The following is a 16,437-nucleotide window of genomic DNA, read 5'->3' on the forward strand; positions in this document are numbered from 1 at the left end:
CTCTTAAAGTAATAAACAAACAAATAAAAAACCCCTGCTATGATCTGTAATGAAAATCACATTTTATTGCAGTTGAAAAAGTTGGGTGTGATGCCACCAGAACAACCATTGCCAGTGAAATGCAACCGAATCTACCAGATCATATGGGCTAATAATGGTGATGCCATAAGCCGACAGTATGCTGGAACTGCAGCTTTAAAGGTAGTAATGCTAATGGAATTAATATGGTGTAAATGCAAGTTAGAGTTGCTGTTTAGTCAATTAAATTGTCCCTAACATTCATAATAATCCTTCCCAACGGGAGATGTTTCTGCTTTGAGAAGCACTGCTCACAAGACTAAGGTCTTCAATATGTTCCTCTACTAAAAATATTCCTAAAGTTTTCTGAATATTTTTATTGCCTTTTTCAAATGTTCAGGTAACAGTTATTTTGGCTCTGTTAAGCTTTTCAGTGCCAAGCTTCTATGTTTTGTATGGTATTTATAGTCATTGGCTGTTATTTTGATACAAGATTGCATGATGCTGATACGATGGTTTTGAATTGAATGTGCTGTTATATATTAAACATAGCACTGACTGATGATTTAGTGGTTTGAGTATTGAACTATGATCCCTGCTTAGTAATGGAAGCCCACTTGGTGAACCTAGGCAAGTTACACTCTCAGCCTTAGAGGAAGAAAAAGGCAAACTCCCTCTGAAACAATCTTGCAAAGAAAATTCTGTGATAGGTTCTCCTTAGGTTCACTAAAAGTTGGAAACCACTTGAAGACGTAGAAAAACATAATACATATTGTTACTGTTGATCCTGTAAAACATATATTTAGAAAAGAAAATTTGTCTCCAAAAGGTTATTTTGAATGTACAGAATGTAATTCTGTAAAGGTACATGTTCCTCAAAACATGGCCTTCCTTGAAAGTCAAGAACTGTTATTTAAGATGTCAGACTTGTGAATAACCAGCAGACTGAATACTCAACAGGGTGACTTCACGAGGACTGGTGAAAGGAAGCTGGCAGGTGTCATGAAAGATGGTGTTAACTCTGCAAATAGGTACTACTTAAACCGCTTCAGGGATGCTTATAGGCAAGCAGTCATAGGTGAGTATAGTTTAATTTAGTTTCATATTGAGTAATTGTTAAATGTATATTTTTTGAATTTTCTTCTCTTCTAACTTGCTTTTTAAAAAGTTTGAGCATATGTGAGTTTGTTATTTAGATTTAGATGCATTATGGTGGGAAAATATTTTCTTCTTCGTGGTCTCTGCGAATCATACAAATGGGTTGTACTGCGCCTGCGCAGTGCCTTCGGAAACTTCTGGAATCACTAGGCAAAGTACTCTTTGCAACATATAGAAACTTTTTGGCGGTAGCTCCGCCCATCCCTTATAAAGCCCCTGTTTTCCCGCTCTTTCCCCAGTTCCTTTTTTCCGCCGCGTTAGCTGCTTAGGGAACTTCGCTCTTGAGATCTCAGATCGGAATCACTAATCTTGACCACGGACCGTTGTTTGACTACTCTTTGCTTGACCCCTTGATTGGAATTTGGTTTGACCATTGGACTGTAACGACCTCGCGCTTGCTTCCCTCTGATTTGGCAATCTTTATGGAACGGTATTGACCTCGGACTGTCTGACCACGCACCGTAAGTCGTAAGTGGACCATGCCATCAGTTCCCTTCAAAAAGTGCTCCGTTTGTGGGGGAAAAATTCCCGGCCAAGACCCTCATTCGGCTTGCCTCCTGTGTTTGGGTGAGGCGCACATTCCTGCATCCTGCGCCTTGTGCAAGTCACTCACTCCCCAAGCCAGGAAGAACCGGGAAACCAGGCTGAAAGCCGCGATTTACACTAAAGTGTTCACTGCGGGCGCGATGTCCTCTCTGGCTGCTTCTTCCTCCACTGCGACTCCGCTGCCGACCCTCTCCGAGGCTCCGGCTCAGCCTGTGCCCACCGAGCCTTTGATGACCATGGAGTCCGCCCCGACCTCTCTCGATGTCCTGGAGGCTGAGGCCCCGTCAGAAGGCGCCTCTCGACCCCCTAAGAAGGACAAGCAGGATAAGCGCAAGAAGAGCTCTAAGGAGAGCCGTGCTGCCGACAAGGACTCGAGCTCCCATAAGGGTTCCGCCTCGAGGTCCTCTGTCCCGAAGGCATCGGCATCAACGCACTCCGTTTCTGGATCCTCGGCTACCAAGGCCCTAAAGTCTCCAGACTCGGCCAAGGTCCTGGCCACGACACCCGCGGCACCTTTGGCCTCTAAAAGGCCCCATGCACGATCCCCGGAGGAAGAGCAATTGGCTGCGAAGCGCCAACGCTCTGATAAATGGGGTTTGGAGGTGTCGAGGCGCAAGGAAGCCGCTCGAGACCCCTCGGACGCCGACTGCAGGCCCTCCGATCCTCGCTCCGCAGCAAAGACACATAGGATCTCGACTTCTAAGGACTCCGAGACCACCGACGTCTGTCCTGGGCACCGGCATAGTTCCCCAGAGGGGACTCGGGCTCTTCCTACATTCCGTCACGCACCGAATGACACCATCGACGTCCTCTCCGAGCCAGCGTCGCCAGCCAGCCCCAGGGACGACCATCGGTCTCCCACCCCGATGCCCAGATCAGTTGTTCATCGGGCTCTTGTACATCGTGCTGCCTCTCCATCTCCTCCCTGGGTCTCGGAGCCCGACTACTTCTATGATAGTGAGACTGGCAGATACTATATGGCGGTATCCCATGACTCCATTAGGTCTCGCACCGGGTCTCCCATCCAAAGAACCAAGCCGCTTGCGTCCTCCACTCATTCCCGGACCTCCGCAGTCCTTCCTCGCCTGGACACTGTCACTGACTTGGACATTGTGGACCTCGAATCAAGGGATGAGACAGCCTCTCAGGCCCGTTATCCTAGAGACGACTCCGAATCTTCGATGGACGACGACTATCAACGGTCCAACCAGGAGTTCTCCAGCCTGGAGCAGTCTCCCCCTCTGACGATGTCCGAACCTTCGCAGAGCATGTGATCAAGATGGGCAATGCTCTCGACATCCAAATCTCTCAAGCGGAGGACGAAGCCTCAGACCCTATTGAGAGGCAGATTCATGGGAAGCTGCCCACACCACCCGCGATTCCCTTGCTCCCCTCCCTGGAAAAGTTGGCGAGATGCTCATGGGGAGCCCCCGCGTCGACGGCCGCCAACAACAGGAAAATAGAGTCACTCTACAGGATCGTGCCGAACCCCACATGGCTGTTTGAACATCCACGGCAGAATTCAGCAATCGTAGAGGGCTCGCAACGTGCCTCCACTCTAAAGGCCTCCCTAATGCCGTCAGACAGGGAGGTGAAGAAAATAGATGCCCTCGCTAAGAAGGCCTACTTTTCTTTGGCTTTAGGGATGAGAGTGGCCAATTACAACGCATGTATGGGCGCATACATACAGTGGCTAATGGAAAAGATCTCTCCTCTAAGGTAAGGTATCCCTCACAATCCTCTTCTTCCTCGGGCCGCCGCTCCGGCTCGAAGTATAAGAAGAACTACAGGAGGCAGGACTCCGACCAGAACAAGAAGAGAAACTGAGGGGATGCAGCGTACTCCGTCGTCTCCTCCTCTCCTTGTTTCCACCATCTGGTCCTCAATCTCTACCGATTCTTGGGCTCTCACCATCGTCCATAGGGGTTATGCCCTTGAATTCGAAGAGCTACCCCCAACTGGAGCTATCCTTTCCACTTCCCCCTCGGACACCCTTCTCGATGAAGTACGCACCCTTCTTGCCAAAGGTGCCATCTCTGCAGTCGACGCCATGGACATTTCCAGATGTTTTTTCTCTCGTTACTTTACAGTCCCGAAATCCGATGGGGGCATCAGACCCATATTGGACTTGAGAGCGCTGAACACTTATTTGTCCTATCGCCGCTTTCGAATGGTAATGCTTGCCTCTATTTTACCTTTGTTGCACCAGGGCCTGTGGTTTGCGACGATCGACTTAAAGGACGCCTACTTCCACGTGAGCATCCGGGAGAGTCATCGCAGGTTCCTGACCTTCGCCGTCGGGATGGACGTTTACAGATACAACGTCCTTCCGTTCAGTCTGTCCACAGCTCCTCGGGTCTTCACCAAGTGCATGGCGCCGGTTGTGTCCCATCTGCATCGTCGCGGCATCAGAGTATTCCCGTACCTGGACGATTGGCTGATAGTTGCCCCGTCAAGCCGGGAGCTCCGTTAGCACACCGCCGAGACCCTAGAGCTCCTACAAAGTTTGGGGTTGGTGGTCAACTTTGAAAAGTCTCAACTGCTCCCCACCAAGCAAATAAGGTTCATCGGGTCGACCCTCGACTCGGAGACCTGCATAGCATCCCTGCCCTCCGACCGCTTCTGAGCGCTCTGTCGAGCCGTCGGCCAATGCATCGGCCGGAGACGGATCACCGCCAGGGACATCCAAGTGGCCCTCGGACACATGGCATCGACAACGTTCGTCACGCCGTGGGCAAGGCTTTGATCTCGGCCCCTCCAGTCCTGGTTCCTGTCCGTTTTCGACCCGGAGACAGACTCTCCATCGCGTCGCCTCGCCATTCCAAGACCGGTTGCCCGTTCCCTCCACTGGTGGCTCGACTCCCAAAACGTTTGCGCCGGCATGCCTTTTTCGCAGCCCCAGCCGGAGGTGGTCCTGACCACCGACGCATCAGAGGACGGATGGGGAGCGCATACTCTGGACTTGTGGGCCAAGGGCCAGTGGTCCCGTGACGAAAGAATGCTGCACATCAACTCCCTGGAGCTACTGGCAGTACAAAAGGCCCTAAGGGCGTTCGAGTCCTCCCTTTCCAGCAAGGTTGTTCAGCTCAGGACGGACAACACCACCGTAATGTGTTACCTGAACAAGCAGGGAGGGACCAGATCACGCACTCTCCTCGACATCACCCTCGAGGTGTTGGACTGGTGCATAGCTCGAAACATCCTGCTCCAAGCGGTACACCTGCCGGGAACACAGAACGACCTGGCGAATCTTCTCAGCAGGTCTCCGTCGCAATGTCACGAATGGAGACTTCACCCAGAGACGGTGTTCGACCTCTTCAGTCGGTGGGGAACCCCGCAGATAGACTTGTTTGCGACTGTCCACAACACCCATTGTCCCCAGTTCTGCTCCCGGACGCGGAGCGAGGACTCCCTCGGAGATGCGTTCAGTTTCCGATGGTCGGGAGTGATGCTCTACGCCTTTCCCCCCTTTCCTCTGATCACCAGGACAGTGTCCAAAATGACATCGGATACCACCGACGGGATCTTGATCACCCCGTGGTGGCCGGGTCAGCCTTGGTTCCCTTGCCTTCTCCATCTCTCCCAGGGCAACTTTCTCCATCTCGAGCACAGACCGGATCTTCTCACAGTTCAGGGAGGCCGTGTCCGACATCCCGACATCGACACCCTTCCTCTGGTGGCGTGGAGAATCCATCCCTAGCACGACTCCCAGCCCCGGTGCGCAGGGTCATCCTAGCCGCCCAGAAACCAGCCACTCAAAAGTCCTACACACTGAAATGGAACTCCTCCGTTTCCTGGCTGACAGACACCTCTCTCCGGCCCAAGTAACGACACCGGTGGTTCTGGATTTCCTGATGTCTTTGGTCGACTCTGGTCTCTGCCTCACATCTGTTAAGTGCTACTTGTCGGCCATCTGTTCCTTTTTTCAGTTCGAGGGCAGACCCTCTTTCTTCAAAGACCCCTTGGTCAGAAGTTTCTTGAGGGGATGCAACAACCTACGTCCTCTGGCATCCCTACTGCCCCCGGCTTGGAGCCTCGAGGTGGTACTGGGAGCTTTGCAGACTAGACCCTTTGAGCCCTTAGCCACCACGGACATCAGGCTCCTGACTTGGAAGACGGTTTTTTTGGTGGCCATTACCTCTGCTCGCCGCGTGGGCGAACTCTGTGCCCTGCGTCGGGACCAACTCTTCCTCAGGTTTCACTTGGACAAGGTAGTCCTTAGGACGGACATTACCTTTTTGCCCAAGGTTGTTTCTATGTTTCACATGTGTCAGGACACCCTAGCTCCGAGCCCGACCACCGATGCTGAAAGGGCTCTCCACACACTTGACGTCCGTAGGGCCCTAGCCTTTTACCTTGATAGGACTAGAGACTCTAGCCGCTCCGAGAGGCTGTTTCAGTGCTACTCGGAGCCCAAGAAAGGACTGCCTGTATCGGCGCAGAGACTCTCGAAGTGGGTGTGTAACACCATCTGCTTATCCTATGAACTCTTGGGTAAGCCTCTGCTGGCTAGGGTCCGCTCTCACACCACTAGAGTGGTAGCAGCATTTTCAGCCTTCCTGTCTGGTGTACCCTTAGACGATATCTGCAAGGCTGCAGTGTGGTCACAGCCCTTAACCGTTATTAGACATTACAGGTTGGATACCAGGGCCAAGAGAGATGCGGCCTTTGGTAGGGCTGTCTTGGTATCGGGGCTACACTAGACTATGGTTGATGGGTGTTGAGTTTGCTTTTCATGATTATTCATTGTACTGATGTTATCCAAAGTGCAAGAGCTCACTAGGCTCGCTGTTAAAGGTGCCTTTTCGACATCCCATGGGATGTGTGTTCAAAGAGTTACGATGCAAGTATCAAACAAAGAAATCATGGACACTGTGTTGTTCTCTCATTTATTGGTATCCAATAAACAGGTGTCATGACACTCCCTCCGCCGTCAACCTCAGCTTGCTAGTCTCAACCCATTTTTATGATTCGCAGAGACCACGAAGAAGGAGGACAGGTTGCTTACCTGTAACGGTATTTCTTCGAGTGATCATCTGCGAATACATACAAATCCCGCCCATCCTCCCCTCAGTGTCCTGCTCTAATTGGCTCATTTCTTGTCGCCCACACGGCGGAAAAATTGCGGAACTGGGGAAAGAGCGGGAAAACGGGCTTTATAAGGGATGGGCGGAGCTACCGCCAAAAAGTTTCTATATGTTGCAAAGAGTACTTTGCCTAGTGATTCCAGAGGTTTCCAAAGGCACTGCGCAGGCGCAGTACAACCCATTTGTATGTATTCGCAGATGACCACTCGAAGAAATACCGTTACAGGTAAGCAACCTGTCCATTTTGAGATTCATTGACACTGTTACAAAGAAGGATGTGTGGGCTGGCCCATTTCAGCTTTTTCCAGAAGTGTAGTAGAATTTTCCCCTAGAGGTTTTCAGTTCAAGAAATTTATTCTTTTAACATTTTGACTGTAATGATGATACTTTTATTGTTTTCAGAAAAAGGAGCATTTTGATCCACTATAATTATGGTATACAAAGTAAATGGGGACCTTAGAAAAATATATAAACTTTGCTCCCTGACCCCTTTCCCCCATTTTAGCCAAATTGTCTACTTTCTAGGTTAAATACCATCTCAAAAAGTATTAGGACCTGGTAAATCTTCTTCACCAGCATCCTTAGCTCTTCTTTTGTTATAATGCATCTTGTTGCCAGATTTTTTTTTCTTTTAACCCTCTGATGTTTTACTTTTGGACTCTCATTATATATTCTGTGTTACTTTGTTCCAGATTTAATGCAGGGTATTCCTGTGACAGAGGATCTGTATTCCATATTTACAAAAGAGAAAGAACACGAAGCTCTGCACAAGGAAAACTTGAGAAGTCATCAGGAACTGATTAGCCAGTTACTGCAAAGTTACATGAAGCTGCTTTTACCTGATGATGAAAAATTCCATGGAGGGTGGGCACTTATTGATTGTGATCCAAGGTATGCAAAGTATGAATTGTATAATACTGTTGTGTTCTTCACAAATACTAAACCTGTCATGACATTATCGTAGAATGGAGGGGGAGATGTCTCTTAACAGTTGTTCTTCATCTCATGAATATGTTACCACCCCTTCCCCAATTTGATATGCTCCATAAGTATTTGACCCTTGGTAACTCACACTCATAGAGATAACATAAATTAGTCTTTAGGTTTCAAAGCCCCATATCATAAATGCAGTGAAGACATGATATCACTGTCTGAAAGTTATGTATCCAGCACAGGTAACCGGTCTTGATTTGAGGCATGTTCTTTTAAAGGAGTTATTCCTGATGCTTTGTTGTCCTTTTGGTACTAGGTGAAGAGCTCTTTTATTTCTACTTGTTTTGCCTTATTAATGTTTTATGCCATTTTTAGATTCTGCTGCTATTGCTTTATTGTTTTTAATTGGTTTTGTGTATATTCTTTCTTAACTGCTCTGGGAACATGCTTGAAGGGTAGTGTAAAAATATCATTATAGCAAACGCTACAGCATTGATGGCTAAAATTGATTACCATGCAGAATGATTGGCTTCAGAGGAATCTTGGAGTGATGCAATTCCCTGGTGCTGCTACAGGTAGCATGATAATGTGCCCTTTTTATATGATCACAACACTTAAGACATCACTATTGTGGTATGGGATCTGGTCATAGAAAAAGGTGACATCACATTATAATATAATGACAAGTCTTATCAAATCTGATTTGAAAGGTTTGCTTTTACTGGTATCTGTTGTTTCAGCAGGTTAATGTATTTTGAAATGTACTGTAGTTGAGAAATTTATTCTTGATAGCAACATTTTGAAGTAGGTGGTTGATGTCTGGAATTATTGACAGGCGTGCATACAAAGCCATGCATCAGCTTGAATTGTATTCATGATTGCATAACTTATGATTGAGGCATTAATAGCTGTGGGGTGTAGAAGAGTTGAGAAGTGTCTTACATTCTCAGTACATCACTAACATGATTGTATATTGTGGTTCATTTTTGTTTAGCCTTATTGATGCCACCCACAAAGATGTTGATGTTCTCCTTCTGCTTTCTAACTGTGCCTACTATGTAGCCTAGTAAGTAAGATTTCCCCCCCCCCCCTATTTTATGTGTTAAAAATAAAGATGTTAGAACATCTTATAGTAGCTGCTTTTTTTTACTGCATTATAATGGGATTTAGGTACAAGTAAATCCAGATCTAACTCTAGGCATTGATGTTTCTTTGTCTAGTTATGATGATGAAGTAGATAAAGTAAATCAGTACCAAAGGCTGAGCCTTGAAGATTTGGAGAGGATAGAAATAGGTAAGACTCAAAAGCCACTGAATTTTAGTTCATTCTCTTTCCTGCCGACATTATTGTGTATTTGTCACATTTTTGAAAAAAAACAAAAACCAAATAGCTGTTTGAAAGACTATTTCCTCACTTCTCTATCTATTGAACATTTAGGATTTTTATAGCCTTTCTACCAAAGCAATGTGTAGAAATGTGTGCAGCCATGTGACTACAGTTGAAAAGAAAAAGTAATAAGTGGAATATCCAAGGCAAAGTGATATCTTTGTATATTACATTTATATTCTACTTTTCTCCCAAGGATTTCAAAGTGGTGGGTGCTGTTCTCTCTTTTCTCACTTTTATCCTTGTGGTGACCTTCTAACAAATTTAGTCTCAGGTTAGACTGAGGGATTGTAGCTAGCCCAGGCTGAGACAGTGAGCTTCATAGTTGGAGGGAAATTTGAACTTGAGCATCGGCAGTTCTGATCCATAACTCTAGCAATAACATCACACTGGTGTTGGGTGAGAAAAGGGAATGCAGTCAAATCCGTTATTTCATGATACATCAATGAAGCTACATAATAAAACTGTTAAAGATAGTTTGGGGAGGGGCAGTACTAAAAAGGAGCTGGCCCTAACTGAAGGTCTGTGGGGGTGGTAGCTCACTGTTCCATCTTTTCTTCTGATGCAGCCGGGTGGAATGGCTGTTAACGGAAAGAGATGACAGGTTCTTGACATTGTTCTTTGGAAATTCCTTCTGTGTTTCTAAAATGTGATTATTATTATTTTTTTAAAAAGGGCCTGAACCAACTCTTTTTGGGAAACCAAAGTTCTCATGCATGCGGCTCCATTATAAATATCAAGACACAAGTGGATATTTCCATACCCTTAGAGCTGTGATGCGCAACCCTGAAGAGGATGGAAAAGGTAACACATTGCCTTTTAGAAAAGGAGCATATTATTCTTTTGGTTGTTTCTGTGCATTTTACATCTGGGATAGAATTTGATGTTAAGAGCTTTGATGGCTATAAAAAGTGAAAAATAAAATAATTTCAGCAATAACGAAAGGGAGAATAATGTTTTTGAGTCCAAAAACCATGTATGCATTGTAGTTTGGTTTTACTGAGTTAACTCAGTTAATTATCAAGATTAGATCCATTCTGTATACTTGTATATAAGTTGATCTAATGTCTAAGTTGAGGGCAGGTTTTGGGGCTACACTATGGATTTTAATATGACCTGTGGATAAGTCAAGGGTAAAACTTAGGGGCACATAACAAAGGATGTAAAGGATGAAGTAAAGGAAAACGATGCCAGTGAACTTACAATGAAAATTCCTGCAGGCGTAACTGTTTGTGCTCACCCTAAATGCTGGATAGATGAGGATGAAACTATAATAAATGGTGCGTGTGTGTGATGTGGCAGGTAGGGGAGGCAACCAGGAGTGGGAAGGGCTAAGAAAACGCACACATGTCAAAAACGATGTAAAGGCAGGAGTTAAAGTACAGTATTAACCTTTATCTTGGGAGAACCTAAAAGAATCACTGGCCCTGTCAGTGCTCTGTTGAGAAGTGCCAAAGAGCTGCTGCCACCATTATTTTTCTGCCCAGACATTCAAAAAGGCCAGAAGCTACTCTGGCAGGGAGACTAGAAGGGGATTGGTCCTTCTTTTAGGCTCTCCTGGGACAGACTAAGCTCTCACATTTTGCCACTCAGTGAAGGGGATGATTCTTCTTTTTTTTTTTGGGGGGGGGTAAGAGTTAAGGTACAGTACTTACATTGACCCATGGGTAAGTCAACCCAGTATTTTTTAGTCAATTTTTAAACTCATTTTTAAGGCATACATGAGTATATACAGTATTACACAATCAGACGTGCTTACTTGTGTCCCATCTAGTTTTTCTCCATAGTTTCAGTCCCTTTGTCTGTTGCATGCTTTCTTCCATTACCAGCTTTACACTTGGAAGAAAAATGGTTGGAAGAACAAACTACAGGGGTGAGAGGAGGATATGGATTTAATACCCCTTGTGGGTCTTTCTCTTTTACCATTTTCAGTTGCACCCCTACCACCTGCTGTATATATGAATGGGGCAAGTTAGTGGAACATGTAGGCTTTCTAGCCAGTGTCACAATTAAGGCAGTCTTAGTCGTGCTAGTTTCATGTAGACAGGGATTTTGATTTTTATATTTAATACTGTACATGCCTTCCTGTAATCTGAAATGTTCTTTCTTAGACACATATTTACTTTTTAGTGATATATAAACGGAAGGCAGTAGTAAAAATTTAGTAGGGATAATGGAGACTAATGGTATAGTCCTAGTGCCTTTGGGTTTTGCTCACTTGTATAGTTGTGTTGTTGGAAGATGGTTTGATCTGTCGTCACTTTCCTTGATAAATAGTTAAGACAGACCTGTTCAAAGCTCTGAAAAACAGCTCAGATCTCCCCTTCCCTTCAATATAGAATTAAAAAGTAATATGTTCTATTCAGGAAAATTATGTATTACTTTGTATTTCAGACACTCTTCAGTGTATTGCAGAGATGCTGAGAATCACAAAACAAGCTCTGGGATTAGATGTGCCCATTATTGAGAAAAAACTGGAGAGGTGAGTTTTTACTGGTGTTAACTGTTCATTCACAGAGCCCCAGTTCTGTTGAGCTTTAACAGATGTAGTTTTTGCTTGCAAGTCATCTGTTTACCTGAGTAAGCAAGAGGTTGTCTGCATATACAACACATAGTACTCATCTGCAGATTTTTTTTGGTACTGTGCGTTTTGCGAGTATGTTTGGCTCTAGATTTATTTCACACAGGTGGTAAAAGAGTGTGGATTGTAAGTCCCCAAGCAGTTTTGTGACCTTGTACATATTTTTTTCTTTCCATCATGGGAAAAAAATTCCACTCACTTGAAAAGCAAGGAAGTAGATGCTCTATAGAAGAATGTGGGAGGGTAAAGGTACTCCCCCACCAAGAACCCTGCTGCCCCAAGGTCCTTGGTTGGGGGGGTCTGTTGGAGTAACTCTTCCTTTAACAACAGGAAAAATATTTTGAGAGACAGGTGAAATGGGACAATCACAAATAGCTGAGTCAGAAGCACATGGCATGAGGCAAGTTGCAGCAAGGTTGCATCATGCTATGTGGCTGAGTGATGACTCAGAGCCAACACTCTATATAAGTGGACCAAGAGACTGGTCATATGTGGGCAGTTATGGGTTAGTCTGAAGCTGTTAGTTGAGTTGTTTGGAACAGATGTTGGATTTAGTTGGTGTAGATATCTTGTATCATATTGTACACATTGCAACAGAAGATAAAGCCTCCAGAACTTTGGATAAATCAACTGTCTCCGAGTGTCTTCTTGTGTAAGCGAAAAGTGGTTAGTGCTTTACCAATATCAATAGAGGAGCTTGGTAGTGTCCCAGACCTATTTTGTTTGGTGACTAGTGGCTCTGAGCTCCACATTGGCAATCCAAGAAGTAATTATTGGAGGTATGTTTGTATAAGAATGTCTGTATAAGAGGATATTTTTATTTTCTCCAAATCTGCAGGAAAAGCAGTAAACCTCATGAAGATATCATTGGTATTAGAAGCCAGAACCGAGGCTCCTTGGCCCAGGGAAAGAATTACTTAATGAGCAAGTTCTCCTCTCTAAATCAGAAAGTGAAACAAACCAAATCCAATGTAAATATGAGCAACCTTAGGAAGTTGGGGAGCTTTACAAAGCCTGAAATGAAAGTCAACTTCTTAAAGCCCAATCTGAAAGTCAATCTTTGGAAATCTGATAGCAGTCTTGAAACCATGGACAATCCCATGATAGAAACAAAAGTCAGTGCAGAATCGGACATCGAGATTTCCTCAGACAATGATTCATTCCATTCAGATGATTTCCTTACAAATTCTAAATCTGACGATGACCAGCAGTTCATGGACTCCTTGGAGAACATAGATTATGTCTTACCTAGTTGTGGTATCATTGCCTCTGCTCCTCGACTAGGCAGTCGGTCTCAGTCTGTAAGTAGTACGGACATCAACATTAGCATCCCTGTTCCTTCAGAAATCCATGTGTCACAGTATGGAGACCAAACAAAAAAGACTGAATCTGAAGACAAACCACGGCAGGAAGCTTCTTCCACTGACAATACAGCTATGGAATTCACTAAGCCAATTGATGCTTACTGCCACAGGTTTGTACAGGATGCTCAGGTCAAGATGGCCAGTGTGACAGAAATGGAGGTTGGTTCTCATGAATTCCAGCAAGCAAATTATGCCAGCAATAATGCTTCTAAGAAAACTGGACCTTGTTTTGGAAGAACTAGTGAGGCTCCTTCTAGACCATCTAAATTGGACGTTCCATTTTCAGAGACAGAATCACAATTCTTAGCAGTTGAACAGACAAATTCTTCCAAGTCTCATAGCCCAGGTTCCTCCACCAATGCTCTTGAAGTTGAGCCAGGGTTTCACATGACTCCTTCACCAGTGGAGAGTAATGGTAGTAGGGCAGTCTCTCCTTTTGCAAAAATCCGTAGTTCTATGGCCCAGATGGCTAACATGACACAAGCTGGTTTGACCCAAGGAATCAACTTTGCAGTGGCTAAAGTCCAGAAGAGCCCAGCGGAAGCAGAATGTATAAATGAAATCCAGCAAAATGAACTGAGAGAAATGTTTACACAGTGTCAGACACGGATAATTCAGATCTAGAGCTCAAGCTCTCCAGCTCCAGTTGTATATACTGCTAAACAAAAGGTTTGTAATGCAACCCTGGGGAAGAGGGGCAAACTGCCACCTAGTATTGGTATCAGAATACCAGTAATTATGTTTACAGAGAGACGTGGGAGAAGTTAAGTGGGTTCTGAACAGGTTTCAGAAGTATTCTGTGGCAGCTGAGCTGGTGAAGGTTAACCATACTAAAAAGGTAGCTCATACACCATTAATTGATGTGCATGCTGTTAGTTTGAGTGATCAGTTGCACAATTATTTCTTGAAACCAAGTTTTATAGGTTTTCTGATTTATGTAGAATGTTTATATTGAAAGTCTGGTACTGACACCTGTTACCTTATTAATCTTGCACTGTACCAGTGAACATTTTATTGACAAGATAACAACTTATTTATTTCTCAGGCTTTTAAATTTAATTTTTAAAATTTGTGTTTGTTAACTTAGTTACATTCCTAAGGAACTGATCTCTGCTGAGAAAGTATTTAAATATGTATGCCTAGGAGCTCCTTACCGAATTCATTCCATTTTCCTACCTCTGCTAACTGGTAGCTGTGGTACCTTGGAGCATAACACAGTAATGCGTAAAGACTGCTGAGTTTTTCTTTCTAGAAAAAATAAACCCTTATTGTTTGTCTGGAAGGTATTATGTGTCTTTGGTTAACAGAATTGGTTCTTTACTCTTATGCTCCTTTTTGTAAAAAGGAAAAACAAAAGTATTTAACTACAAAAATAATTGCTGAATGTTGGATATGTGATGTAGCATTCATATGCGATACTATAACTTCTTTAAAGTCAAACAAGGAAGCACCAAAAATAACATAACCCACAAACACAACCATAAAGTTATACTGCTGATATTTACAACCAGATCAATGCAAAGTATTTCAATACAGTTAACGTAGTTGTAATTGGTTGAGTTCAGTTCTGGTTTTGTCAAGCTACTGCTTAGGAAATGAAGATGTAGCAAAGTAATTGTTCTTGGGATCCGATCCAAAAAGCCTAATGTGCACAGGGACAGTTCCTATAAGTCACACTATTTCCTAAAGCACTTTTGTGGCTGAGTCTATAGCAGAATGTAGTTAGAAAAAACAACAGTGGATACTAATATCTTGTGGTTCATAGCCTCAATAATCCTCATTCTACAGCCAGGGTCTCCTTATGTTAGTACCTGTGTACTATAGCTAGGCTGCACGTACTGTTCTAAGCAATTAATGAGTGTCATGATGGTAGTATGATGTCTTTGCATTTCTCTACTATAACAGAAGTGATCATAAACTTAACTTGATTGTCTTTTTTTTGCCTGATACTTTTGATACTGTTTCCATTTTGTTATTTATTTCTTAATACTGTAATGTATGTTTTTGGTGTGTCTATATAAATTTGTGAGTATTTAAAATAAAACTGTATTGTTTTAATGTGGGAGACCTATATGAGAAATATTTTAATAAAAAAATGGATTGTCTGCATTTTGGTGTACATGGTTGAAATGAAAGGGATTTTAAAAATTCTTCTTAAACAGATACAGGCTTCGCCTAAAGTAATGGGTTGAAACTCTCCAATATCCAGTATATACCTGCATGCTCTTCATTCCTCTTAGATGTATTTTATAGCTACATGTGGTATACAGCAGGTATTAACTATTTCTCCATTTTAAAAATCTTAGACAGTATAACCAGCCACTTTAAGGAAGCCATCTTGCTCTTTTTCTTCGTTCTGAGATAAGATGGAATTGCTGATTGTTTTTCTTAAGACAAAACAAATTGATAATTCTTGAAGAAAATACCACACACTGATCACACATTAATGGCATATCTAAATAGATACTATGAGTAAATGGGGACAGTTTGCCTCAGGTTAGATGTAGGGGCTGGAAAATAACAAACAATGGAGCTGTCTCCTGTAGACATACTGAAATATACCGATGAATGGAAAAACATACTCTGCTTAGGCAAAACATGTACATCAGGTAGCAGCTGAGAGAATTTTTACCTTAAGAAATGGAAAGCCTGTAATAGTATCTGGCACGTTTTTAATCACTTGAACTTTTTCTGTTTAAAAAAAACAAAACACTCTTGAATGAGATGGTGCACTTAAGTGTGATTAAATGAGATATTGTGGATTTTGGACATAGCCTCAAGATCAACATTATAGAAAATGCCATATTGTCTTCAAAACCTCGGTAAATTATCACTATCTCTATTACTTTAGGATGGTGGATTCCTGAATGGAATCAATAACAGAATTCACATTTCCTTGGGAAAAAAAGCCCTCTCACTCTTACCCGTGTTTCCATGCAATGTGCGTTTCTTTCATTCTAAGGCCCAAGAAATCTGGCCACCATAATAGTGTGTATGAATGTACCTGTAGTGCACAAGAATTCTGCAGCATAAAACAGTCAACATTGTGCAGAATGATTCTGCTGGCACTAGAAAGTAAAATATATACAGTATTAATTGGTCCCTCCAATAGCTTATATTATTTATAATATACTATCAAAGGAATAGCATGATAGTAACAGACCATGCTACCAAATGATCATGATACTGGTTAACCTACCAACATCATCCTTGTGTATTTCAGATGAATAGTAAACACCACATCTGCTATAAAATTAGTGTTTCCTTAGGACATACCCATACTACAAAGGAACTGGTGTATCAGTTATTGCATGTAGGATGTTACTTATCAGCAAGGGAGGCATTCCCACTTGAAGTGCCACT

At 43.5% G+C, this 16,437-nt stretch overlaps 1 protein-coding gene across 1 annotated transcript in view; it reads left to right on the plus strand.

Annotated features, from left to right (window-relative positions):
- Positions 1 to 15,172, plus strand: part of INPP5F (inositol polyphosphate-5-phosphatase F) — a 69,086-nt gene extending 53,914 nt beyond the window's left edge. The window contains exons 13-20 of the mRNA XM_089510047.1: positions 73 to 201; positions 979 to 1,096; positions 7,502 to 7,700; positions 8,737 to 8,808; positions 8,963 to 9,036; positions 9,805 to 9,933; positions 11,524 to 11,611; positions 12,549 to 15,172. Coding sequence (XP_089366173.1) covers positions 73 to 201; positions 979 to 1,096; positions 7,502 to 7,700; positions 8,737 to 8,808; positions 8,963 to 9,036; positions 9,805 to 9,933; positions 11,524 to 11,611; positions 12,549 to 13,698 — 1,959 coding nt within the window. The 3' untranslated portion in view covers positions 13,699 to 15,172. The remainder of the gene's footprint in view (positions 1 to 72; positions 202 to 978; positions 1,097 to 7,501; positions 7,701 to 8,736; positions 8,809 to 8,962; positions 9,037 to 9,804; positions 9,934 to 11,523; positions 11,612 to 12,548) is intronic.
- The last annotated feature ends 1,265 nt before the right edge of the window (positions 15,173 to 16,437 follow it).

This window comes from Sceloporus occidentalis, unplaced genomic scaffold, assembly GCF_023333645.1.
Source record: "Sceloporus occidentalis isolate IW3139 unplaced genomic scaffold, rSceOcc1.0.p SCAF_2, whole genome shotgun sequence".
In the NCBI taxonomy this organism is placed as follows: domain Eukaryota; kingdom Metazoa; phylum Chordata; class Lepidosauria; order Squamata; family Phrynosomatidae; genus Sceloporus; species Sceloporus occidentalis.